We start from the raw sequence: 27,606 nt of genomic DNA, 5'->3' as shown, positions 1-27,606 counted from the left end.
AGACTCCCCAAAGAGCAGGGAGCCAGGGACCTAGAGATCATGAACTAAGCCAAAAGCCAAAGGCAGATGGTTACCCGACTGAGCCACCCAGGCACCCCAAAGGTGAAGTTTTTGCTCTGCCTTTATACTAATCCAGGCAAACCAGAATAAAAATTCTGGGGAAGTTTTAACATGACAGTGGTTAGAAATAAAACACTAGTCCGTTAACAAAAACCAAACACAAAAATTATTTGAAATTCTGTTAATCACATCACCCTGTAAATATTCATATATTAGTTGGTTATTCCTTCTATGGCATACTCTCTTTTTTTTTTTTTTTTAAGATTTTATTTATTTATTTGACAGACAGAGATGACAAGTAGGCAGAGAGGCAGGCAGAGAGGCAGAGAGACAGGAGGAAGCAGGCTCTCCACGGAGCAGAGAGCCCGATGTGGGGCTCGATCCCAGGACCCTGGGATCATGACCTGAGCCGAAGGCAGAGGCTTTAACCCACTGAGCCACCCAGGTGCCCCTATGGCATACTCTCTTAACAGATGGTTCATATTTTTTGGACTTCTGAATTACAACCTATGAGAACAAAAATAACATCACACATAATTTGAAGTGAAACTAATAAAACTGATGCTCTCCTCATTTTTAATCCAAAAGAATTTGGTATACTCAATTTTTTTAATAGACAAAGTGATTTATATAAAGGTGGTTAAAAATTATATATCCTGAATTATATAGGCATCCTTACCACTTGAGTAATCTGCTACTATAACGTTTTGGAGGGTTGGAAATTAATGACTGAAATCCCTATTTTTTTTAAAGATTTTATTTATTTATTTGACAGAGATCACAAGTAGGCAGAGAGAGAGAGGGAAGCAGACTCCCTGCTGAGCAGAGAGCCCGATGTGGGGCTCAGGGCTCCATCCCAAGACCCTGAAGGCAGAGGCTTTAACCCACTGAGCCACTCAGGTGCCCCTGAAATCCCTATTTTGGTCTAAAATGTCAATCATACTACAGAAGATAGAGTTTAAAATTTGCCCTTTGTAGTATTGAACATTTTAGACATAAAGGATTAGCAGCATCTGAATTAAGTGAATAACCTTACTCAAAGCCTCATGAACTGATCTTTTTTTCCCATTTAAACATTAGTTCTGGGATGCATGGGTGGCTCAGTGGCTTAAGCCTCTACCTTCGGCTTAGGGCATGATCTCAGGTTAAGCCCCTCATCGGGCTTTCTGCTCAGCAGGGAGTCTTCTTCCCCCTCTCTGCCTGCTTGTGATCTCTGTCTCTGTAAAATAAAATAAAATAAAATAAAATAACATTAGTTCAAGTATACAGATAACTGTATAGAGTCCCAGAAGAACTGGCTACTGTTGGACTAAAACAAGTACCGTTCAGGGGTCCATGGATATAACCTGGCTCTGCTTCAGAGACCAAAATCAAGGTGAAAATAAACCAAAAATCCAAAATAAGGGTTAATAAAATAGGCTCTCTCATATGCTATCTGTAGCCACAGCCTATTATTGCTACTGCCATAGAGGACTAAGACTCCAGAAGTATTTGCAAGGACTTCAAAGCCAATTTACCGACTTCCAATACTTGTCCCAATTACAAGGTAATCTTTCTGATCTCCCAATACCCAGCCTCACAGAACTAAGGCAGAGAATTTGATTCTAGGAAGACGTTTTACTTAATAGAAGATCATATTGGGCTAATAAAAATCTAAAGCAAAATTCAACACATTCTGAAGTGTTCGCACAATTCATTTCCATGGATAGCTGGAAGGAATCAAAATAAACCAGAAAACAGTGATTTAAATAGTTTATTTTTTTTTAAAAGATGGTTACTTTTTTTAAAATGCAATGCCACGATTATAGGAGTGTATAGAGGTGACACATCTTTTCCTTAACCAAGCTTTTTACCCTCTACACAAAGGTAAAAATTTGTTAACAACTTAGTTAATGGTATAAAACAGGTTGGCAAACTTTTTCCCTTAAGGGCCAGACAGTAAATATTTTAAGTTTTATAGGCCACAAGAGGGGTCTGTCACATATTCCTTCTTTTACAATCCTTTAAAAATACAAAACCTATTGCTGACTTGCACCATACAAAAACAAACGGAGCCAAATTTCCTTGGCTGCAGTAATTTGCCAACCTCAGGTATAAAATACCTATTTTCTGTCTTGTCAGGGAGATTGCTCCCTTCAGGCTTCTTGACAGTCCGCTGCCAGAAGTAGAGAAAGGATTTATTTACAGTTGAATGTGGCTTGTGACAAAAGTACAAATGGAGAGTTCCTGCTCACTTGTGACTCTCCCAGGTTTTTCCACTCACTCATTAAATAAATTTGTTGAGCACCCACAAGGTACACTCTCAAACATCTTTGTATTAGCAGAGATTTCCAGTGTTTCTTCCTTAGACGCATGGTTCCTGCAGTTTCTTTCAGCCTGTAATTACATATCCTTATACTCATGTTTTACGGCAGATCAGAATTAAAATCTCTACTAACACCCAAGAGGGCTCATGATTATAAAAAATGAATCTAGCTAACAATGATATCCTTTCATCCAATACACATCCTTCAAAATCACAGCCTGGATGAGGAAAAATATGTAACTATCTCTACATAAAAAGACTTCTTTCCTCCTATAGGCTGAAACTTAAAATATCTCAAATCTAGAACATCTACCACATCATCTCTTCTGTTTTCAAAGTTTGTTGCCATGTTAACATAATATCTGGATCCAGGTAGGGCTCTTCATAAGCTTTCTATTTCATCCATAAAACAATACATTAAGAGGTAAGTACTATTCTCAAAGTACTTTACACTCCCACATTTCATATCAGAAAAGGAGTGGTCATGATTCTGCTCCTTCAGGATGAAAATCGTAACAGTCAGCTTTCTGAGTATTTCTGCTATTTATCCTAGGTGAGGGAAGACTTTTAAAGTGGCCAAAAGGAGCCAGGACTACAGTATTAAAATATAAAAGTTGCCCCCATTCCAGATCTTTGGTACAGACATCAACTACAATAATCTGATTACCCACACCACAGAGACATGGCACATTTTGTAATTAGAAGTGTTTGTGATTTTCCTTTTGACTGTGTAAACAAAAGGGAAATGCCTTGGGAAACCACTTTGCAATGTTCTCTCATTTCTCTTAAGTACACATGTGCACAATCGCTTCTCCCTTTGATCAAGTTCATGAGGAGAAAGAATAGAGTGAACCAAGGTTATCGCTTCCGCTCTCCTCTTTGTGTCCTTTTCTTTTCCTTTTCCTTGCGCTCCTGCTTGGCTAGTTTGTCCCTCTCCCTCTGCAGCTTGTCCTGTTCCTTCTTCCTTTGGGACTCATCCCGAAGTGAGTCCCGCTCCAGTTTTCGGGCAGTGAGGACATCTTCCACATTGGTGTTTCGGAACAGAGCTACAGGTGAGTTAAGGGATTAGGGTACAAGTCACACAGGTCCCAACTACTGTCTTTATTCTCTCTCCACATATTCCTAGTCTTTAAAAAAAAGTCCTTATGATAATTTATCTTTGGTCTCATGGGATACACTGAAACTATCATTACAAAGGTTTAAAACTAACCCTCAGAATAAAAATCTCAGACTTCTCTAAATTTGGATATTAAAATATTTTAAGAAAATGAAATTTCATTTCAGAATAAGTACTTAGATCATGGCAGAATATTGTTGGGAGTATCTAGGCTAGTTTTAGTGAACAGAGTATTAATGTAACTGGCAAAAATTTTATGTGCTTGGCACTATTAAAATGCTTGGAAAGAGTCAAATAAGTGTGTAACCTTACTAAACTTTATCAATTCGCCTTTTTTTCCTAGACCACTGAAGCTTAAGTAAAAAACATGTTCTAATAACCACAAACTCTGAATTTATAGAAGATATGAAATAAGTTTAACCAGTTAGAAAATAACTAGCCAAAAACTTTACCCTCCATTTCTTAGGACTTTAAAAACACAGCCTGGGAGGGCCTGGCTGGCTCAGTCAAAAGAGCATATGACTGGGCACCTGGGTGGCTCAGTGGGTTAAGCCGCTGCCTTCGGCTCAGGTCATGATCTCGGGGTCCTGGGATCGAGTCCCGCATTGGGCTCTCTGCTAAGCGGGGAGCCTGCTTCCCTCTCTCTCTCTCTCTGCCTGCCTCTCCATCTACTTGTAATTTCTCTCTGTCAAATAAATAAATAAAATCTTTAAAAAAAAAAAAAAAAAAGCATATGACTTGATCTTGGGGTCATGGGTTCTAGCCCCACAATAGGTGTAGAGATTACGAAAAAAAAAAAAAAAAAACCAACCTCCCACTCTTAAAACAACTCTTTTTGCTTTGGTGCTTTATTTATTTTTTTTAAAAGATTTTATTTATTTATTTATTTGATAGACAGAGATTACAAGTAGACAGAGGCAGGCAGAGAGAGGAAGGGAAGCAGGCTCCCCACCGAGCAGAAAGCCTGATGTGGGGCTCGATCCCAGGACCCTGGGATCATGACCTGAGCCGAGGGCAGAGGCTTTAACCCACTGAGCCACCCAGGCGCCCCTGCTTTGGTGCTTTTAACTAAGTCCCCCTGACATAACCTCCCCTTCTTGGATAACCAACCATACTTTTCATCTTTAAGAAGGTGGATTTTTTTCTTTTTTAAAGATTTTTAAAATTTATTTGCGAGAGAGAGTGCAACCTTGCAAAAGCAGGGGGAGAGGCAAAGGGAGAGGGAGAAGGACTCCTTGCTGAGCACAGAGTCCAATGCAGGGCTCAATCCTAGGACCCTGAGATCACAACCTGAGCTGAAGGCAGACACTTAACCAACTGAGCCCCTAAGAAGGTGGATTTCTACATTTAGAAGCTTCTCAGGGCACCTGGGTAGCTCAGCCAGTTAAGTGTCTAACTCTTGGTTTTAGCTCAGGTCATGATCTCAGGGCCCTGAGATCAACCCTTGCATCAGGCTCTGCGCTCAATGGGAAGTCCGCTTGAGATTCTCTCTCCCTCCCCCTCTGCCCCTTTCCCCCGCTTGTGTTCTCTCTTACTCTCAAATAAATAAATAAATAAATAAATAAACTCTTAAAAAAAAAAATAAATGAAGCATCTTCATTTATAGACACAATAAGTGTCTATTGGTAGGGACTCTCCTCAGCACTTACTTCCATCTGTCCATATTTTTAGTTTAAAAGTATTTACTGTTTGTGTTCTCTTTCCAAATAATTATACACTCTCTGAAGACAAAGTCAAAATTTCAGTATTATTCAACTTGCTTCTGCTGCTGGGAAACCCAGCACTATACACAGGGAGTATAGATTCTTATTTTCCCTTAGAAATCCTCCCTTAAGAAATCCTTCCTCCAGGGCGCCTGGGTGGCTCAGTGGGTTAAGCCGCTGCCTTTGGCTCAGGTCATGATCCCAGGGTCCTGGGATCGAGCCCCACATCAGGCTGTCTGCTCTGCAGGGAGCCTGCTTCCTCTTCTCTCTCTCTCTGCCTGCCTCTCTGCCTACTTGTGATCTCTGTCAAATAAATAAAATCTTTAAAAAAAAAGAAATCCTTCCTCCCTTCACAGTAGATGTTAACATGATTTCTTTGGGGAAAGTTCTCGTTAAATTGACTGTTAATGGTTATCCTTAGAATGGGGCTTAAAATGCTGGCCCAAAATGAGTTCCTGTTGGTAAAAGGATCCCCCCTCAAAGACAGCAAGATGAAAACTGTTCCTCAAGAGTGCTCAGTGGAGAAACACTTGGGGATGGACAAAGAGAAGGATACATTTATCAGAACCAATGTTCACTGTGGAGGCACATGAGTCATCCTTCTCATCTGCTTCGGTGAGCGTCGTTAAGGAAAGTCGGATGGAAAGCAAAGGCTAGCACATTCCAACCCAGCATCAGAAGACAGTCGGTGAAGTGATGGGCAGGGAAAGCATGCTGAAGAAAAACACCATCAGAGCGGCAGGGGTAAGCCCAGCCCGGTCATCTTCAGGAATCTCAAGACTGTTCAGAGCTACTGGGAGATCCTTATCTCCCGGAGGCTGAAAAGAAACTGCCTGGTCTGTGTGGACTTCCGCATTACCTGGCAATGCCAGGGGATGGCAAGAGGACTTCTAAAACAGTGTTTCTCAAAGTATGGGTCCTGGAACTCCCTGGGAACTTGTTAGAAAAGCACCTTCTTGGGCCCGACCCTCGACCTACTAAATCAGAAACTGGGGAGCGGGGCCCAGCCATCTGAGGTTTAACAAGTTCTCCAGAACCACCACTGCTTAAAATGTTCTTTTCTAGCCTAAGAAAGAACTACTGGAACCATAGCTCTGCTGACCCTGGCAAGAAAAAAAGTTAGGAGAAACCAGAAGACAAGCTGGCCCCAAAGAGCCTAGGAGCTAATTCCTACACTCGTGATAAGACAGCTAACATTTCTGGTATGAGGTCCCCTATATCAGGCTCCACATGCCCCATTCAATCAGGCCGTAAGCTCAGCATCTCCTAAACAAGTTCAAACTCACAGGCAACCAAGCCTGTCCCGGTCAGTAGCAAGTGCCTTTTGCACAGGCCCCCAAATTCCAGACTACTTCTGTGTTGGCTGGGGATTCAGTCTCACTTTCAATTATGTGGTCACTGGAATATTAAAAAATTTTTAAAAAAAATTCAAATGAAACTGCTCCAAATTTGGGAATCCTTCATCCAAAAATATCCATATTCTAGTCCCTGTTTTGCCGCCAAAGCTATGTATGTGTCTGATCACACAGGCATCTCTAACCATCACGGTTTCCTTCTCAACTGGGAAAAGCATATAAAGATGGATTATATGAAGGATACTGTACTGGACAGAAAGGTATTAGACGAATATAAAGAATGACAGCTCTATCTTAAGCTTCTGAAAATACAAGTGGTCCATTATTAAGGTTTTTTTTTTTTACACCACAGTTTTCAGGAACATACGGATTATGTGGTGAAAAATGTTAAGTCTCATATCAACTCTCCCAACGTCACTCCTCACACCCATGAAGGGCCACAGATCAGAGCCACTTTAGAAGGAAAAATTACACTACAGGGGAAGATTAGTAACTTCTCAAAGCTCACTGTAAACCAGCAAACACGTTGCTCTCAAGCCTCAGGGAGTGGTCCCAAGATTCCGAAAAGGATATTCTTCCTCATCTGTCACATCAGCATACTGGGCCAGAAGGGCGGCTTTTCTCTGCTTCTCCTCTTCGGACACCATCCTGGGCTTCACCACAATCTGTGCCTGCTTCTCAATTAGGGTGGCAATGGCCTGTACTTCATCTGGGAGAGGGGAGGGAAGGGAGGGACAACAGGGTTATATGTGAGAGAAAACAAGCTCACCGAACCACTAGTCCACCCAAATAGTGTGCAGGAAAGACAGTAGCATCTGCTGACTCTTCAGGGCCCTAGGCTTCAAAGGAGGTGCCTTGGGGGCCAATGAGAAAGGCAAGGAAAGGCCACACAGGCTAGGCTTTAGGTCTTGTATCCATCTCCGATCAGAGCAGCCCTGCTTTTACCTGTTTTATAAATTGAAGTTCTGATGCTTTAAGGGACAAAAAAAAAAAAAAAAAAAAGGTTGACAAGCTCTACATTAGAATCATAGGAAATTCAGCTTCAAGCATGCAACTTTCTCCCCTCTTAACCCAGAAACCTAAGAAGAAATCTAGAATCAACTTATGCTGGTCCTTTTCATAGTGATGATTATGCCAAGTGAAATTCATAAATTATTATTATTATTTTTTAGGATTTTATTTATTTGAGAGAGAGAGAGAGAGATAGCGAGAGAGAGAACATAAGCATGGGGAGTGGGAGAGGGATAAGGAGGTTCTCCACTGAGCAGGGAGCCCAATGCGGGGGGGCTCCATCCCAAGACCCTGGGATCATGACCTGAGCCGAAGGCAGATGCTTAACTGACTGAGCCACCCAGGCATGCCAAGAAATTCATAGATTATTTTAAAATAAAATCAACTGGAGCACCTGGGTGGCTCAGTGGGTTAAGCCTCTGCTTTCAGTTCAGGTCATGATCCCAGGGTCTTGGGATGGAGCCCCGAATTGGGCTCCCTAGTCAGCGGGGAGCCTGCTCTCTCCTCTCTCTCTCTGCCTGCCTCTCTGCCTACTTGTGATCTCTGTCTGTCAAATAAATAAATAAAATATTTAAAAAATAAAATAAATAAATAAATAAATAAAAATAAAATAAGATCAACTACTAAGTTAACCATTCTCAAAGAAAGGAGGCAATAGTGCCCAGTAGTGGTTTTTATGCCTGGAGTGACATTAGAATCATCCGTGTAAGCTTTAAAACAAACAAATAAACGAATGCCTCGATGGCTCAGTGGATTAAGCCTCTGCCTTTGGCTTGGGTTATGATCCCAGGGCCCTGGGATCAAGCCCTGCATCATGCTCTCTGTTCAGCGGGGAGCCTGCTTCTCCCGCTGTCCCACCCTCTGCTCAAGCTTTCTCTCTCCATCTCTCTCTAATAAATAAATAAATATCTTTAAACAAACAAACAAACAATATGTGGGCCCCACCCCCCAAAGATGTTTCTATAACTGGTCCATGATATGGCTCTGGCACTGATGTGTTTTAAACTGTATAAAGTGGTACTAATGGACAGCCAAGACTGAGAACCAAGTAGATAGTTTAGAATTGCTTCAAGTCTGGCTTTTACAATTTGAGTTTTCTGCAGTTAATCTGTCATTCTAATGCCTGTATTAACCCACTTCTCTTTCATTTTAAGGGGTGACACATTTAGCTGAATTAAGCAAAACATCAATCACAACTTTTATGAAATGAAAATACAGAAAAGACAGGAGGAGGGAATACTCAGTTGGCCCCAAGCCCTGCCATGAAAATCTACAAGGAGTAGTGGGAAGAGGATGAAAAGAAAGAAAAGTGAAAGCCAGAATGAAGGGGACTGTGGTCCAATGAGGTGGGTAACTGGAGAAGGGGAAAAGGAAACCAACGTTCAGTTAAAAAGCTCATGGAAGCTGCCAGGTGTTTACCAGTTCAAATTATCTTGGGCAAAATGAGTAGGAAATGGAGAAAACTCAAAATCCTCTTGCTAACAGCTGTATAGGAAAGGTTGCTGGAAAAGGCACTGGCGGTTAGACAGGCAAAAACTCCCAAGTCTACCTTCTTTTTTCACTTTGGTGATGACATTCTGACTTTCCGACCATCGTTCCACAATCTCCTTGCAGATGTTAAGAAGCGAATCTTCTTCCTAGTTGAAAAGGTAGACCAATTAATTTCCTGAGAGCCCTCAGCCTGAACAAAGACCATGCACAGGGCATGGCTCTCCCTCTGGTGATGAGGAGTTCATGGGGAAGGTTTGAGAGCCTTTTCTGAGGCTCAGAAGTAATCCGGAGAGTCTCAGAATCCACACCTGCTAGGTCAAAAGCACCCGCTCCATCCTGCCAAGCACCAAGGGAAAGGATTCACAATAACTTAGAACAGTTTTCCTCATGCTTTTGGAGCAAAAACCTGTTGCCGGAGTTAAACTCTCCTCTGTGAAATCTTCCTTGGCTGATAGATTCAACTCAGTACATTTTCCAGAGTTTATCAACTTTGATGCTGGAACATATCCACGACCTTGGGGACCCCACCACTTTACATGATAAATGAGTAGCTGTCTCCTATCCAACCATCCCTCTGTCCATTTCACACAAGCAGACATATTCTGCATGTTTACCAATCCTCCTCCTTAGCACAGTAGAACAAAAGGATGTTGGCTTCAGTGTCCGACGAAGTCAAGACCCGATCTATGAACGAGTTTCTTAACTTTCTGAGCTTCACGTCTTGTCAGGATTTTAGTGAGGATGAATGAGAATGTGTGAAAAACCCCTACCCTGCTTGGCGAAGAAAAGGCAGGTCAATAAATCTGGGCATTTCCCCCCATCTTCATTACAGCTACCTTATCGCCTTCATACTCTATCCTCAAAATGAGTTGTTGGATAGGGGCGCCTGGGTGGCTCAGTGGGTTAAGCCGCTGCCTTCGGCTCAGGTCATGATCTCAGGGTCCTGGGATCGAGTCCCACATCGGGCTCTCTGCTCAGCAGGGGCCTGCTTCCCTTTCCCTCTCTCTGCCTGCCTCTCTGCCTACTGTGACCTCTTTCTGTCAAATAAATAAATAAAATCTTTAAAAAAAAAAAAAATGAGTTGTTGGCTCAGGTGCCAGGCACTGTTCTCAATACTTTACCTAAGAACTTTTCATTCTTAAAACAATCCCAAGATGTAAGGGCTATTGCTACTCTCAATTTATAGATGATAAAACCAAGGTACAGAGGTTAAGTAACTTGCCCAAGGTCATACAAGTAAAACACACACACACACACACAAATGGATTAAACAGGATTTGAACCCAAGCAGTCTACCTCCAAGCCCATGTTCTCAATCATTATAGGATACCATCTCTCAAAGAAAGTAGGAAGGTGTAGAACACATATATATATTTTTTTAAAAGTAATCTCTATATCCAATGTGGGACTCGAACACACAACTAACCCTGAGATCAAGCACTGCATGCTCTACAGAATGACCAGCCAGGTGAAGCCGTATTTTGGATCTCCTTATTTTGTACCCAACGAAGGATTTCATTCTCTCCCCTGCGTCCTTTAAGCACAAATGACAAACATGCAGAACTTCTTTAGCCCAGTTTCTTTAGTTCATAGACCCCCTAGCAAGAAAAGCAAAAGAAGAAGAAATGGAAGGAAAAGGGAGAGAGGAGCAAAAGAGAAAGGGTGCTCTTGGAGGACAAGGTGGTTTATTCTCCCAGGCTTCACCTAAACCAAAAGCCTTCATCCATCCATTTGTTCATTTATTCACCCACATGGTGCCTGCCATGTTGAAGGCACTAAGATGAGTGATAAGAGATGAATCAGAAACAGCCCTGGCTCTCACAACACTGACAATTTAGAAAGCTGATATAGAAATAGCTGCCATAAAATGTAATATCCCAATTAATGTAATAATCCTACTTAAAATTGAAAACTCACCCCTCCATTCCACTTCTTTGATCTTCTTAAAGTATGTTCCTTTTTTCCTAGCACTTATCATTTTTCTAATGTACTATATAATTTACTGATTAAGTTTTTCTCTGCTAGAATGTCCCCCCATCAGGGCAGAGATTTCCGTTTTGTTCCCCGAGGTATCCCAAGCACTTAGGGCAGTGCTTGGCAGAGAGTAACCTATCAATAAAAACTCAAATCAATCAATCAGTCAACAAAAATGCTACTGGAAGGAGTAAAAAAAGGGCTAATAAAAAGCTTTGATTAACTGTTATTTGCTCCTGACAAGATACACTGTTCTTGAATCTTCACTCAAATTGTTGTTGACAATTTCTTAATTCTTAATATTGAATCCTAGCCTCATCTGGTGATCGATCTGGCTATGCCTTTTGTTTTTTTCTGGAAAGGGATTTGGTACAACAGTTAGCAGCTTTCATACTGACCGACAGAAAGTAAGTAGCACTATGAATAACGTGTTTGATATATACCACATTCATTGGCCTTGCTGATCTGTAAAGTTGTTTCTCAGTTGTATCATGAACCCTGCCTCATCATGTAATTCCTGGCCAATTCTTCCCAAAGCCATTTCCTATACAGAAGGGGTTGGGAAAACCAAGAGAAAAATTAAGCATAGTGTGTGAATGGGCAGAGCGGGGGGTGAAATAAGTCTGTCTACTATAGTTCATGTAAACAAGAAGCAGATATAAAGAGCCAAATCTGGTTCTAGATAACTTTTCTCTTCTCTACCAAGAAACTTAATAGTCTAAGCAAATTCATGCCTGCCTTTATCAGCAGACATTCAGTCCTAAATAATGACACCAGGAAAAGAACAAGTCAGGGAGCTAGTACCAGTGGGTACCCAAGTTATTTCAACTTCTTTTTCATGGAGCCTTTAGAAACTTCTAAGCTGGAAATAAAAACTAACTTAAATTGCTTGTCTCACCCTCCCTCTTTCCCCCTGCCCCACCAATCTGCAATTCAGCATCCAGCAAAAGAGTTTACTCCATAGCGTTCTATCTCCACTGAACACATGAGCTGCATCACAAGCTTTGTTAAGGCTTTCCCTTTATAGGTCAATCTCACCAGAGCAGGCTTTCGGACTAAAAGGGGGACATGGCCAGAAGGACCTGGGACAGCTGCACCAGTATTATATTTCAACCATCTGCCCAATCATTGAACGGTGTTTCCACCAAGTAAGTGTAACCACAGATGAAGGCAGCAGAATGATCAGGCTGGAAAAGTGGACAGCCTGGTAATTTACCACCTAAACATAGATTAAAAGACACATTTCTGAATTCTTGAATCTCCTTCTAAGCAGCTGGGTACCAAATTTATCTCTCGTCTTTAAAACTCTGACTTTATATGCCACTTCCCCCAGCAAAAACCGGCGATTACTGCATTTCTAAATACTATAAAAGATCAAGCACAGTATTTGCTTCAGTTCCCGCCTAGGCCTAGACCTATACCTAGAGTTTTACTGCCAACTTACCTTTTTTGGACTCTTACCTCCAAAATTGGAACCGAGAGGGTATTTCCTGCAGGCTTTTTTGTCATGGGACAGCCCTGGGCACTGCCTCCTAAAGAGTACAGACATCCCAGAGCACTTTATTCCCCTCTCTGAACACTGTCAATGGGTGGGAATGAAATTGGTCGTTAGGCGTTTATGATAAAACTCTCATTTAGACATTTCAGCGTCTTCGGAAGAACACTCAGCCAGCTCACCCACAAGCATCCGAGAGGGCCGCGTCCCCAAGGAATAAGGGAAAACCATTCTTCCCTATGCACCTGCAACCTCCTGACATCCCCAAACCCTGGTTGGTGAGTAATCCCCTTCCCCCGCGGCCAAGAGCTCAAAATATTTCTCTCCCAGGTGATACCACTAATCGTCTGGGACACCAGGTACGGGAAAGGGGGTACGAAGTACTGACAGGGGCCGCCAGAAAGCTAAAGGAACGTGTCCGGGCTTCTCACCAAGAAAGCAGAAAGGATACCCTGCAGAGCGTCCAGCCTCTCTTCTTCCTCCTCCTCCTGCAGGACACCCAGGATGTAGGCGCCGTAAACTGCTCGGTCCACTCCCAGCGCCTCCAACCGTCCATCCAGCCAGGACCCAAAGGCGGTACTCACGCCATCGCCTTCTCCGGAGGCAGCCGCAGCCACTTCGCTGGGCGCCGCCATCTTGGGGTCAGGGTCCTGCCAGCCTCCAGGGCGCCTACCGCAGTGCCTGACGGGTCGCGCCGCGGGCCCACTGCGCATGCTCCGAAGGAGAACCCACAACCTGGCGCGTGGGGCGGCGAGCCAATCCACCTGCAGTGGTCCGTCTGGGCATTTTGCACCTTCTAAATAGAGCGCCTGCTGGCGTGCGCGCGGTTACGTCATCTCTCAGGAACGCTGGCAGGTGAGTATTCGTAACAGACTCTTTTTTACAGTTGGTTCAGAGAGGTTCGGTAACTTGGCTGAAGTCACGCAGTTACTAACTAAACAGGATTGGAACTCAACTTAGATTCCGGCGCTTCGTCCCACCTCGCGGAATTGCCCTTCCCCGCGCCCTGGTGGGACAGATGCTAAGTCGCCCTCTCCCACACGGCTTTCCAGAGGGAACCGGCTGACTGTCCCGGATGCCCACCGTCTCAATCAACGAGCACCACATTCGCCTTTCCAAGCTCCGTCCGTTTCAAAACTCAAGCTCCAGAGAACCTTCCCCGGTTCCCTGCAGCCTGTGTTAAGACATCTGCAATGTGCTGCGGTTGCTTCTGTGCATTTAGCAAGTAGTATCAGACATAGTAGGTGCTCAATAAATGATCAGGTAACCTCAAGTCATTTTTCACTCATTCATTCAACACTTAAAACGCTTGTCTATTTCTGAGGAGCCTTCTCTACTCTTTGCCGGGCTCTGTGCTAAGAGCTTTTGATGCATTACTGCTTGTAATCCCCGCAACAACTCTGTGAGGAGATACTTGTATTGTCCTTGTATTAAAGGGAAGGAAACCGAGGCACAAGTCCTACAGCTACAGGAAGCCTAACCAGAGGCCTCTGCACAAGCCTCAGCTGACTCTGGGAAGCACCTGGCTCCTGGCCAAAATGAATTACCCAAGAACTTAGGTTGGCTTTTCCTGAACTACAGAGAGGCTGGTAGGTCACTGACCTGACTCTTTCATTCACTAAATATTTGAGTACCTACAGGATGGTGTAGCTCCTAGGCTCTGAAAATACAAAGATAGAAATATCACAGAATCTCTGCCCTCAAAGGGACTTCATCAGTCTGGTGGGAACAGGCAGTGTTTAATGACAAGATAGTGAGGTAAATGTTTTAATGGAGCTTTGTCCAATGGTGGTTGTCCAGTGGGGATTGTCAGTTGACAAAAGTTGGGAGCCATTATGACTCAAGGGTCATAGTTTGAGGTCAGTACAGAGCCTCCCAACCAGAAAAGTACCATGAAATTTTGTTAGCTTTTAATTTTTATTTTGAAATAATTATGGGCTCATGGGAAATTGCAAAAATAGTCCATAGAAACTTGTGCATCTTCACCCGGTTTCCTCCAGTGGTACTATCTATATAACTATAGTACAGTATAAAAATTGGGAAATCGGTATTGGTACTATGCACAAAGATTTTTTTTTTAAAGATTTTATTTATTTATTTGACAGAGAGAGATTACAAGTAGGCAGAGAGGCAGGCAGAGAGAGAGAGGAGGAAGCAGGCTCCCTGCTGAGCAGAGAGCCTGATGCGGGACTCGATCCCAGGACCCTGAGATCATGACCTGAGCCGAAGGCAGCGGCTTAACCCACTGAGCCACCCAGGCGCCCTGCACAAAGATTTTTTTTTAAGATTTTATTTATTTGATGGAGAGAAACATAGTGAGAGAGGGAACACAAGCAGGGGGAGTGGGAGAGAGAGAACAGACTTTCTGCAGAGCAGGGTTCAATCCCAAGACCCTGGGATCATGACCTGAGCAGAAGGCAGATGCTTAATGACTGAGCCACCTAGGTGCCCCATGCACAAAGATTTTTGAAGGCCTTAGGAACATCTCACAAAACTGAGTGAAGGCTCTTCAGACTCTGTGTTAAAAAAGATACTTGAGGGTGCCCGGGTGGCGCAATGGGTTAGACTCCTGGTTTCGGCTTCCGTTGTGACCTCAGGGTCCTGACATCCAGCTCCACACTGGGCTGTGCACTGGGCACACAGCCTGCTTCAGTTTCTCTCGCCCTCTCCTTCTGGCCCTCCTGCACATTCCCTCTCTCTCTCTCTCTCTCTCTCAAATAAATAAATCTGTAAGGATTTTTTTGTTGATTTGATAGAGAGAGACAGCAAGAGCAGGAGAGGGAGAATCAGGCCTCCTGTGGAGCAGGGAGCCCAATGCGGGGCTCAATCCCAGAATCCTGGGATCATGACCTGCGCCAAGGCAGACACTTAACGACTGAGCCACCCAGGCATCCTGAGGATTTTTTTTTAAAGAGTTATTTATTGGGGCACCTGGGTGGCTCAGTTGTTAAGCGTCTGCCTTCAGCTCACATCCTGATCCTCGGGTCCTAGGATTGAGCCCCAAGTTGGGCTCCCTGCTGGGCAGAAAGCCTGTTTCTCCCTCTCCCACTCCCCTTGCTTGTGTTCCTTCTCTCTCTCTCTGTCAAATCAAAAAATAAAATCTTAGGGGCGCCTGGGTGGCTCAGTGGGTTAAAGCCTCTGCCTTCGGCTCGGGTCGTGATCTCAGGGTTCTGGGATCGAGCCCCACATTGGGCTCTCTGCTCAGCGGTGAGCCTGCTTCCCCCTCTCTCTGCCTGCCTCTCTCCCTACTTGTGATCTCTCTGTCAAATAAATAAATAAAATCTTAAAAAAAATAAATCTTATAAAAGTTAAAAAAGAAATCCTCATTGGCTATTTTATTACAAAAGTAATTGCTTGTGGTTAAGAAAAAAATCATAAAACTGGAAAGGTGACAGAAAGCTTACAGAAAAAAATCAAAATTATTTTTAATCTATAAAAAGATGCTGACCTATAGTTTTTTAAATATGCAAATTAAACTTGGAATGAGCTACAGTGTTTACTTCTCAGAACAAAAAGGCCGATAATAGGGTACCTGGGTAACTTAGTCTTATGCATCTGCCTTTGACTCAGATCATGATCCTGGAGTCCCAGCATCAAGTCCCACATCAGGCTCCCTGCTCAGTGGGGAGTCTTCTCCCTCTGCCCTTCACCCAGTTTGTGCTCTCTCTTGCTTGGTCCCTCTCTCGCTCTCAAATTAAAAAATAGGTATTTTTTTTTTTAGAGAAAGAAAAAGCAATTTTTTTTTAAAGGCACCTGGGAGTTTCAGTCTTTGGGTATCTGCCTTCTACTCAAGTCATGATCCCAACATCCTGGGATCGAGCCCCACTTCGGGCTCCCTGCTGAGCAGGAAGCCTGCTTCTCCCTCTCCAGGTCCCCCCACTTGTGTTCCGTCTCTCAATGTCTCTTTCTGTCAAATAACTAAATAAATAAAATCTTTAAAAAAAAAAAGGGCTGATAATATGCTCTCTTGATCTGTGATTGAGTTGCAGGCACTGGAAAATGTGAGAGCAGGAAGTAGATCAGTACAATCTAATTGGAGGGCAATTTGAAAAGAACCAGCATTTCTACTTCTGGGAATTTATTATAATACATACATGTGTGCAGAATGACCTATTTATAAGGATATTCATTACAGTGATGCTTATTGTAGTGAAAGGACAGAAATAGTCTCCATTCTGTCCATGGGAGATGGGCTCAAAAAAGTCACAAAAAGGGATGCCTGGGTGGCTCAGTTGGTTAAGCCGCTGCCTTTGGCTCAGGTCATGATCCCAGAGCCCTGGGATCGAGTCTCGCATTGGGCTCCTTGCTCAGTGGGGAGCATGCTCTCTCTCTGCCTCTACCTGACACACTGCCTGCTTGTGTTCTCTCTCTCTCTGTCTCTGACAAATAAATAAAATCTTTAAAAAGAAAAAAGTCACAAAAGGAGTACTGGACAGCTGTAAAAATGGAAGAAGCTCTTAATGTACTGACAGGTAGCAAAACTCAAGCTACATTGTTAAAGAAAAAAGTGAGGCTCAGAACAGTATGTAATGTTTGCTACCAATTGTGTTTGAAAAGAACATGGGGTGGGGGAATATATATATACATTCGTGTCCTTTTATGTGCATAAAATATCTCTGGAATCACAGACAAGGAGTAAGAGGATGGTTGACACTGAGGAGGAGAACCCAGGGAGACTAGTGTCAGTACATCTTGTTTTAAAATTATGAGCGGGGCGTCTGGCTGCCTCAGTCAGTTAGGCATCGACTCTTGATTTGGCTCAGGTCATGACCTCGGGGTGCTGGGATTAAACCCTGCATCAGGCTCTGCATTCAGTGGGGAATCTGTTTCTCCTTCTGCCCCACCCCTGCTCATGCTCCCTTGCTCGCTCTCTCAAATAAAATCTTTAAAAAAATAAATAAAATTATGAGCTATTTATTTACCTTACATCTTTTTTTTTCCTTTTCAGAAATAAAACCTACTTGCATACTTTCTCCAATCTCATTTTCTTCCCTTCCTCCCCAGAGGTAAACCCTATTTCTGAATTTGGGGTTTATCCTCCTCTGGAATGTTTGGAACATAATATATAATACATGTGTGTGTATTTACCCAAACATATATATGTATCTGTAGACAATATGTCACATTATTTTTGCATGTGGGACTTTTCATCCTGCAGTGTGCTTTTTTTCACATAAAATTGTTTAAAATACTTACCCATGTTAATACATGTAGCTTTTATCCATTCATTTATTTTTTTTAAGATCTTATTTATTCATTTGACAGAGATCACAAGTAAGCAGAGAGGCAAACAGAGAGAGGGGAAGCAGGCTCCCCGCTGAGCAGAGAGCCTGGTGCGGGGCTCAATTCCAGGACCCTGAGATCATGACCTGAGCCGAAGGGAGAGGCTTTAACCCACTGAGCCACCCAGGCACCCCTTATTCATTCATTTAAACCACTCTTTGCATATCCTAGTTGATCCATTCCTTTGTTGGTAGTCATTTATTTTCCAGTTTCCCAAATACTGCTTCAATTCACATTCTTTTTTTTTTTTTAAGGCTTTATTCATTTGACAGAGAGAGGGAACACAAGCACCAGAAGTGGGAGAGGAAGAAGCAGGCCCCCACTGAGCAGAGAGCCTGATGTGGGGCTCGATCCCAGGACCCTGGGATCATGACCTGAGCCAAAGGCAGACGCTTAACTGACTGAGCCACCCAGGAGCCCTCAATTCACTTCTTATATATGTCTCTTTATATGCTTGTGGGAAAGTTTCTCTAGGCCAGTAAGCATCAAACATATATATATATATTTTTAAGATTTATTTCTTTATTTTAGGGGTGCCTGGGTGGCTCAGTGGTTTAAGCCTCTGCCTTCGGCTCAGGTCATGATCCCAGGGTTCTGGGATCAAGCCCCGCGTCAGGCTCTCTGCTCTGCAGGGAGCCTGCTTCCTCCTCTCTCTCTCTCTGCCTGCCTCTCTGTCTACTTGTGATCTCTGTCTGTCAAATAAATAAATAAAATATTTTTTAAAAAATTAAAAATTAAAAAAATATTTATTTATTTATTTATTTTAGAGAGAGAGTATGAGCGGTGGGGAGGGTTAGAGGAGAGAGAGAATCTCCAGCCCACTCCCCAGAGTGCAGAGCCTGATGCAGGGCTCAATCTCACAACCCTGAGATCATGACCTGATCTGAAACCATCCTGATAAACAATCCACCGCTTAACTGGCTGTGCCACCTAGGAACCCAGCATCAAACATATTTTTGCCACATACTCTTAGCAGGAAAAGTATTTCACTAGGCATGTCTGATGTATGAATGTATTTGTTTATGAATCACTATAACAAATTAGTATGTCCATCATAAGACATATAAAAAGATAACTATAAAAGGGGAGATTAAAAAGTGAATAATGATGGTTAGCATTTTTTGGCAATAAAGTAATTTACAAAAAAAAAAAAAAGGTTGAAGAGGGGTGCCTGGGTGGCTCAGTCAGTTAAGCATCCAACTCTGGGTTTTGGTTCAGATCATGATCTCAGGGTTGTGAAATCAAGTTCCACGCTGGACCCTGTGCTCAGTTAGGAGTCTACTTGTCCCTCTCCCTCTGTTTTTCCCCCACTCATGTTCGCATGCTATAAAATTCAGCTTAAGTGGGGTGCCTGGGTGGCTCAGTGGGTTAAAGCCTCTGCCTTCAGCTCGGTCATGATCCCAGGGTCCTGGGATCAAGCCCCACATCTCAGCTCAGCAGGGCTCTCTGCTCAGCATGGAGCTTGCTTCCCTTCCTCTCTCTCTGCCTGTCTCTCTGCCTACTTGTGATCTCTGTCACATAAATAAATACAATCTTTAAAAAAATAAAAAATAAAATTAAGGGACGCCTGGTTGGCTCAGTTGGTTGGGCAGCTGCCTTCAGCTCAGGTCATGATCCCGGCGTCCTGGGATCAAGTCCCACATCGGGCTCCTTGCTCAGCAGGGAGCCTGCCTCTCCCTCTGCTTCTACCTGCCATTCTGTCTGCCTTTGCTCGCGCTCTCTCCCTCTCTCTCTCTGATAAATAAATAAAATCTTAAAAATAAAATAAAATAGAATAAAATTCAGCTAAAGTAAATAGAGGGAAATATATGACCTTAAATGAATATGCATGCTGTACAAACATAGACAGCCAGGTGCCCCTTCCCTTGTATTTCTGCCTTAAATATTTTTTTTCTGCCTTAAATATTTTAAGGTTATGTTGTTAGGTTCATACAATACTAGGTTACTTAGTTCCTGGTGAATTATCATCAAGCAGTGACACCTATATCCCTAACAGTTCTTTACCTCTTAAAATCAATTTTTTCAAGGGTGCCTGGGTGGCTCAGTCATTAGGTGTCTGCCTTCGGCTCAGGTCTTGATTCCAGAGTCCTGGGATCAAACCCTGCATCAGGCACTCTGCTTGATGGGAAGCCTGCTTCTTCCTCTCCCACTCCCCCTGCTTGTGCTCCCTCTCTCACTGTGTCTCTCTCTGTCAAATAAAATCTTCCAAAAAATCAATTTTGTCAGATCTTAATATTGCTGTATTGGTTTTCTTTGACTGTGTTACCCACAGAGCACTGTTAAGGGCATGGTGTCTGAAGTCAGACTGCCTGGGGTTCCCATACCAGCACTAACACTTTCTGGCTGTGTGACTGCAAGTAAGTTATAACCTCAGTGTCCCCATGTGCAAAATGGGCGTAACTAACTACCCACCTCACAGGGGTTTTATGAGGATGAAATTAATTACAATTTTTAGAGCACTTTGAGGGGCACCTGGGTGGCTCAGTTGGTTAAGCATCTGCCTTCAGCTCCCGTTAATGATCCTGGAGTCCCAGGATTGAGCCACAGGGCGGGCTCCCTGCTCAACAGGGAGTCTGCTGCTTCCTCTCCCTCTGCTCCTCCCTGATTGTGTTCTCTCTCTCTCTCTCTCTCTCTCTCTCACTCACTCTATCTCTCACAAATAAATAAATAAAATCTTTCCCCAAAAACATTCTGAATATCATAAAGAAGCACTACATTGGTATTTATTAAATAAATTAAATATATATATGTATATATATCTGCATCCCTTTTCTGTATTTTTAAAGATTTTATTTATTTGAGAGAGAGACAGTGAGAGAGAGCATGAGGGGGGAGAAGGTCAGAGGGAGAAGCAGACTCCCCATGGAGCAGGGAGCCCAATGCCGGACTCGATTCTGGGACTCCGGGATCATGACCTGAGCCGAAGGCCGTCACCCAACCAACTGAGCCACCCAGATGCCTCTGTGTCATTATTTTTTAAGTATTTCTCTAGTAAACACCGTACAGCTGGTAGATACTGCAATGCTGCAGTAGATGTTGCATAAATCCTAGCACATATGTGTGAGCGTATCTGTAGAGTCACTTCTGTAGAGTCACTCCTAGAAATGAGATTGCTGGGTGGAAAGATACATACATTTGTAATTTTGCTAGATAGTGCCAAATTGCCTTACATAAGAGGCTGTTACAACCCCGATGTAAGGTGATTTGGCACTATCTAGCGAAATTGATCTTTGCCAGTCTGTTAAATGAAAAGCGGCATTTCCGAGTAGATTTAATTTGCATTTCTCTTATTTTAAGTGAGGTTGAGTCTATTTGAATGCTCTTTGTATTTCTTTTTCCATGAATATTCTCTTACCCATTTTCAACTGGGTTGTTCTTTTCTGTATCTATTTGTACAGGGTGTTTTGTTTTGTTTTGTTTTTAGATATTGGGAAATCAGTCCTTGTTCTATGATAGGAGCTGATTTTTTTTTAAGATTTTATTTATTTATTTGACAGAGATCACAAGTAGGCAGAGAGGCAGGCAGAGAGTGAGAGGGAAGCAGGCTCCCTGCTGAGCAGAGAGCCCGATTCGGGGTTCGATCCCAGGACCCTGAGATCATGACCTGAGCTGAAGACAGAGGCTTTAACCCACTAAGCCACCCAGGTGCCCCTGATTTTTTTTTTTTTTTTTTAATTTTAAGCACTTCCCCTCAGGAATGGAGAAAAATGGTAAGAAAGAAAATTTTAAATTACTATCTCAAAACATTTTCTGCCCAGTAGTAAAAGGTACATTTTTCTAGTCACTGACTGTGCTTAACACATGTTGAATATTTAAAACCTCACTTTCTGGTAGATAATATTATCTTCATATTACAAACGAAAAAAATGAAGATCTGAGAGATTCAGGGATCTGGTCATTTAATAAATATTTAGTAAGCACCCGTTGGGTTCTTTACTTTGGGGTTATAGCAGTAAGTGAAAAGAAAAGGTCCTTCTTTTTTTTTTTTTTTTTTTTTTAAAGATTTTATGTATTTACTTGACAGAGAGAGATCACAGTAGGCAGAGAGGCAGGCAGAGAGAGAGAGGGAAGCAGGCTCCCTGCTGAGCAGAGAGCCCGACACAGGACTCGATCCCAGGACCCTGAGATCATGACCTGAGCCAAAGGCAGTGGCTTAACCCACTGAGCCACCCAGGCGCCCCAGAAAAGGTCCTTCTTATGGGCTTGCATTCTAGCTGGGGAAACATAGACAAATATAGACCAGTACACAAATAAGAAAGTTTCTGATGGTGGTTAAGTGCTGTGAAGAAAATAAGAAATGGGCGAGCTGCTGTTAGGGTGGGTGGTCTCCAAAGTCCTATCTGAAAATAGATGAGATTTGATCTGATGCCTAAAAGAGAAGAGTTGGGAAATGGAGCTGTTGGTATAAAGGCCCATGTTGAGCTCATTCAAGTTACAGGGAAGTATGGTCAGAGGAGCTAACAAGGAAAGCCACTGGATGGTTTTGAAAGGGAGGGGAATTTGATCCATAATGGAGGACCCCAGACAGCTTTTTTAAATAATTGATGTGTCTGTCAGTTATCTGTCGCTGTCTCGCCCCAAAATGTAATGATTTAACCACCAATCATCGATTTTCACTGGATTTCTATGGGCCTGGAATTTGGGAGCGGCTTGCTTGGGCTTTCCTGTCTTGGGATCGCTTTTGAGGTTGCAGTCTTCAGAAAGCTCGGCTAGGGCTGAACTATTTCCTTGCAAGATGGCTCAGTCACGTTAGCGGTTATGTTGTTGCTGACTCTTAGCAGGAAGACTCATTCCTCTCGGTCTCCATGAGAGCCTCTCCATAGGCATACTTGAACCTCCTCATGTCATGATTGCTCCCTTCCCCCACAGCAGGTGGTCCAAGAAACAGCAACGCATATGCTGAAATGTTTTTCGACCCAGACTCAGAAGTGGTGTGGCACATTGCTCTTTCCTGAATATTCTTTTGGTTCCTAGTCCTATTTGATGTGGGCACGATTGCCAGGAGACATACGTCCCTGCAGGCCATCTTGGGAGACTGGCTACCACACCGTTTTAGGGGCTGCTTTTAGGCAACAGGTTTGAACAGTGGAAACCTGAGTAAGGTAGAAGGGCCCACAGAGACCCCAGCCCTCTGGCTAGATACAGACACGCCCATCAGGTGACCCATCTCAAACTATCCATAGGCCCTAACCAACCAACAGGCTACTTACAACCAGGCACAGGTACCAAAAAAAGGGAAAATTCCATATGTTCCCATACCTCCTCACTGTCCTTCTTGAAAAACAGCCCCCACCCATTGCCTTGGGGCCGGCCATCTCTCCTTTGTGGCCCTGCCAGCTGCTCCCTTGCGGTGTATTTTGGTAAATTTCTCTCTCCTTTGTTCTGCCTCCCGTAAATCCTTTCACTGCCTGCGCCACTGGCTTCCATCGGATTGAGTGGCCCCACATTTGGGGACCCCCATCCAATTGAGACAGACACCACAAATGCGGGTATTTTTTAATTTAAATTTATAAAAGTAAATGTATTTTTTATGTTTGTATATATATTTACGAAAATAGGGCGCCTGGGTGGCTCAGTGGGTTAAGCCGCTGCCTTTGGCTCAGGTCATGATCTCAGGGTCCTGGGATCGAGGCCCGCATTGGGCTCTCTGCTCAGCAGGGAGCCTGCTTCCTCCTCTCTCTCTCTGCCTGCTTGTGATCTCTCTCTGTCAAATAAATAAATAAAAAATCTTAAAAAAAAAAAAAAGAAAAAGAAAAGAAAATATGTGATATTTACCATATTAGAAATTAAAGTTTAAAAATATTGTTCATAGGGGCACCTGGGTGGCTCTGTCAGTTGGGCATCCAAGTGCTGGTTTCAGTTCAGGCCATGATCTCAGGGTCCTGAGATCAAGCCCCAAATATGGCTCCATTCTCCCACGGAGTCTGCTTAAAGATATATCCCTCTTCCCGCCCCTAACCACGTGCACGGGTGCACGAACACAATCCCTTGTACTCTCAAATGAATATTGTTGGGGCACCTGGGTGACTCAGTTGTTAAGCCTCTGCCTTCGGCTCAGATCATGATCTCAGGGTCCTGCGATCAAGCCCCGCATCAGGCTCCCTGCTCAGCAGGAAGCCTGTTTCTCCCTCTCCCACCCGCCCCTGCTGTATTCCCTCTCTCTGTCAAATAGATAAATAAATAAATAAATAAATAGAATCTTTAAAAAACTGTATCTTGTTTGTTTAAAAATAAGCCCACTATCTATTAATGTAAATAATGAATTTTTATAGACTATATTATTTTTTATTTTTTATAAACATATAATATATTTTTATCTCCAGGGGTACAGGTCTGTGAATCGCCAGGTTTACACACTTAACAGCACTCACCATAGCACATACCCTCCCCACTGTCCATAACCCCACCCCCCTCTCCCAAGCTCCTCCCCCCAGCAACCCTCAGTTTGTTTTGTGAGATTAAGAGTCACTTATGGTTTGTCTCCCTCCCAATCCCATTTTGTTTCATTTATTCTTCTCCTACCCCCTTAACCCCCCATGTTGCATCTCCACTTCCTCATATCAGGGAGATCATATGATAGTTGTCTTTCTCTGATTGACTTATAAATAATGAATTTATAATGAAAATACATTTTCTGGGGTGCCTGGGTGGCTCAGTCAGTTAAGCATCTGACTCTTGGTTTCAGTTCAGGTCATGGTCTCAGGGTAGTGGGATTGAGCCCTGAGTCTGGCTCCCGGCTCAGCAGGGAGTCTGCCCCTCTCACTCTCCCTCAGCTCCCCCCGGACTCACATGCTCTCTCTCTCTCTCAAATGAATAAATAAAATTTTAAAAATGTATGTATTTTCCAAGACAAAAGCAATCAAAAGAATGACATTGTTTTACATTTCTCCAAATCTTTTTTTTTTTTTCCTCTCAAGATTTTATTTATTTGACAGAGAGAGACATAGTGAGAAAGGGAACACCAACAGGGGGAGTGGGAGAAGGAGAAGCAGGCCCCTGGCTGAGCAGGGAGCTCCCTGTGGGTCTCCATCCCAGGCCCCTGGGATCATGACCTGAGCAGAAGGCAGACGCTTAACGCCTGAGCCACCCAGACACCCCTCCAAATCTTTTTAATAACTGGTTTGACAAAAGAGTGTTGGATTCTTATTTTTGCTTCTGCATACTCCACTAAACTATTCAGGAGAGAGTGAGAACAAAAAATGGAAAATAATGTCTTTTGTGTTATTATAAAAATAGTTTTGACTTCCTAGAGCCTTTTGAAAGGGATGAGCTATACTTTGAGAACCTTAAATTAGATTATGATGTAAAAAATGATAGCCAAATCTCAGTAGCTTAAAATAACAGAAGTTTATTTCTTACTTATGCTACAAATCCATTTGGGGTTGCCCATGGTTCTGTTCTATGTCATCTTTTTTTTTTTTTAAGATTTTATTTATTTATTTGACAGACAGAGATCACAAGTAGGCAGAAAGACAGGCAGAGGCGGGTGGGGGAAGCAGGCTCCCTGTTGAGCAGAGAGCCCAATTCTGGGCTCGATCCCAGGAGCTGGAATCAGAACCTGGGATCATGACCTGAGCTGAAGGCAGAGGCTTTGACCCACTGAGCTACCCAGGTGCCCCAGTTCTATGTCATCTTGACTGAGGAACCCAAGCTGTCAGGTCTTCCTCTAGCTAGGACATTGCTAGTCATTGTAATGGGGGAAAAGAACTTGGTAAATGATCCTGTCTCTTAAAACTTGTGCTTGGAAGTGATGTGAATTTTTTTTCTTTTTACATCAGCTAAAGCAAGTCACATGGTCAAGCTTTAGTTCATCAGGGCTGGTATGTATATGCTAGTATAGGGAGGGATCCTGCTGGAGGGGATACAAAGTATATGTGATCATTTGCATATGTGCGGTGGTATTTAATGAATATCATTCCAGTTGTGCATGGAGAATGGATTACTTTGAGGAGATGTAGGAAGGTACTCAAGAGTAAAAGTAGTGTTGGGCCACCTGGCTGTCTCAGTCAGTAGTAGCGCATGCAGCTCTTGATCTCAGGGTCATGAGTTCAAGACCCACATTAGGGGTAGAGTTTACTTAATTAAAAAAAAAAAAAAGAGGTGCCTGGGAGGCTCAGTCGTTAAGTGTCTGCCTTCAGGCTCAGGTCATGATCCCAAGGTCCTGGGATCAAGCCCCACATCATGGTCTCTGCTCTGCGGGAGGCGTGCTTCTCCCTCTTCCACTCGCCCCACTTGTGCTCACTCTCTCTCTCTCTCTGTGTCAAATAAATAAATAAAATCTTAAAATAAAAAAAAATACAAGTGTTAGAAATTAACACAGTGCTTTGGGCAAGAAGGTCTGGTGGCTTGAACTAAGATGATAGCAGTGGTCTGATTCAAGATGTACTTTGGAGTTGGCAGAATTTGTTTTTGGAATAGGGGTGGGGATAAGGGCAAATACTGAAATAATGTCTGGTTTTTGTCTTGAGCAACTGAGTGGATTGTATGACATGAACTGAGATGGAGAGTAGGTAGGTTTTTTGAGGGGTGTGTGGGTGAAGCAAATGTTCTGTTTCGAACATATTAAGCCTGAGGTTGTCCATTGGACATCCAAGTAGAAATGTTCAGTAGCCATTTGGATATATAAGTCTGGAGATCAAGGGAGAGGTCAGAGGTAGAGATAGAAATACTGCAGGCATTAGCATAGAGCCAATTGTAAAGCCATGGAGTTGAATGAGATCTTCTAGGGAGAAAGTGTTAATATGGAAGAGAAGAGGGCTAAGGTCTAAAGCCTTGGTATGCTGCAACATTTATAGGCGGGACAATGCCTTTGGATTCAGCAAAGGAGATTGAAGAATCATTGAGGGAAGGTGAAAACTGGTAGAAATAGAAGCAAAATGAAGAAATTGGCTCAAGAAGGAGAGAATAGTCTGTTTCAGTGTTCTAGAAGTCAGATGGGATGAGTATAGCAAAGTGACCGTAGGATTTAGGAACATGGAAGTGATAGCTGACCTGGACAAGTATAGTTTTAGTGGATAGGTGAGGATCAAAGTCTAATTACGTGAGTTGGGAATAAGAAGTGAAGAATGGAGACACCTCTTTTGAGAATTTTTTTTGGAGGTAGGTAAGTGGAGAAAAGGGAGTGAAACAAAGATGTGAAGATGAAATGAAGTGTTCGTGGGTTGTTGTTGTTCTTTTGTTTGTAAATTGTCAGTGTTCTGTAAGTGCTAGGCTTGTCTTGTTATTTATTATCTAACTCCCAAGAATTTCCAACCAGCTTAGTGTGAAGAATCACTAAGACTGGCTACCACTAGTCCCCAGCTTCCCGTCTTTCAAGGCGCGGGCATCTCCTCCACCTAATGGCAAATCAAGAAATGAAGAGACGGTCGAGAAAGCAGAACTGAAAAGGAAGGGGGAAAGGGAGCATTTGCCGACTTAATATTGACCTCGCAGGGCCACCGTAGGGCAGCCCCTCACAGCTATTACGCTATTTTAGGGGGCGGAGCCGACAGGAAATTTAAACCGAAGCCGCGACCGAGGGCGCCTAGAGGCTGATAATGTACTCGTGGAGTTGCCGTCGGCCCTCGGACGTCTGAAATCGCTCATGGAGCCCGCGAATATAACGCGGAGGCCTTGAGGAAGGAGGACGGAGGCCGAGAAGGAGCCAAGAATTTGAGGGAGCCAGGAAAGGGTACGGATGCCGGGAAGGGGAAGATCGGGTAAGAAGGTAGGCGGAAGGGGTCGTGAGATTGTAGAGACGATAAGGGATGGGGAAGGTGCACAGGAATTGGGGAGCGGATAGGTGCAGAAGCTGAGGAGGGTAGAGGGACGGA

At 43.3% G+C, this 27,606-nt stretch overlaps 2 protein-coding genes across 7 annotated transcripts in view; one reads left to right on the top strand and one right to left on the bottom strand.

Annotated features, from left to right (window-relative positions):
* Nucleotides 1-1,799: 1,799 nt before the first annotated feature.
* On the bottom strand, nt 1,800-13,190 carry CCDC43 (coiled-coil domain containing 43). Of its 2 annotated transcripts, XM_044247765.1 has the most exons (5): nt 12,943-13,183; nt 9,101-9,188; nt 7,114-7,249; nt 5,742-5,800; nt 1,800-3,411 (listed from the first exon to the last, which is right to left on the bottom strand). In XM_044247765.1, exons 1-5 carry the CDS (start codon nt 13,144-13,146, stop codon nt 3,224-3,226), a joined length of 675 nt encoding a protein of 224 aa, XP_044103700.1. In that variant the 5' UTR covers nt 13,147-13,183; the 3' UTR covers nt 1,800-3,223. The 2 variants fall into 2 exon arrangements, with proteins under 2 accessions (XP_044103700.1, XP_044103701.1); XM_044247766.1 differs by lacking the exon at nt 5,742-5,800 and having other exon boundaries at nt 3,180-3,411; nt 12,943-13,190.
* Nucleotides 13,191-13,230: 40 nt separating this feature from the next.
* The window catches only part of DBF4B (DBF4 zinc finger B), a 47,389-nt gene continuing 33,013 nt past the window's right edge, over nt 13,231-27,606 (top strand). The window contains exons 1-2 of one of the 5 annotated variants that reach the window (XM_044247762.1): nt 13,231-13,366; nt 27,270-27,464. Coding sequence is in view for 2 of the 5 variants with exons in the window: in XM_044247760.1 (XP_044103695.1) it covers nt 27,471-27,492 (22 nt within the window). In the remaining 3 variants the exon portion in view is untranslated. Of the gene's footprint in view, nt 13,367-13,993; nt 14,101-27,269; nt 27,501-27,533; nt 27,550-27,606 lie in introns of those variants that run through there. The other 4 variants (XM_044247760.1, XM_044247763.1, XM_044247761.1 and 1 more) reach the window with 4 other exon arrangements.

This window comes from Neovison vison, chromosome 5 (assembly GCF_020171115.1).
Source record: "Neovison vison isolate M4711 chromosome 5, ASM_NN_V1, whole genome shotgun sequence".
Taxonomy (NCBI): Eukaryota; Metazoa; Chordata; class Mammalia; order Carnivora; family Mustelidae; genus Neogale; species Neogale vison.
Note: the sequence above shows the minus strand (reverse complement) of the source record. Positions and strands in the feature narration are given on the sequence as shown.

Bases quoted from the DNA above. Each gene is read 5' to 3' on its own strand.
- CCDC43 (XM_044247765.1), bottom strand. From the start codon at position 13,146: ATGGCGGCGCCCAGCGAAGTGGCTGCGGCTGCCTCCGGAGAAGGCGAT. The intron at 5,801-7,113 runs ATATCCTTTTCG...AACGACGCTCAC, and splicing joins GATGTGACAGATGAGGAAGA to CGAAGCAGATGAGAAGGATG. The intron at 3,412-5,741 runs GTATCCTTCTCT...ACTCACCTGTAG, and splicing joins GAACATTGGTTCTGATAAAT to CTCTGTTCCGAAACACCAAT.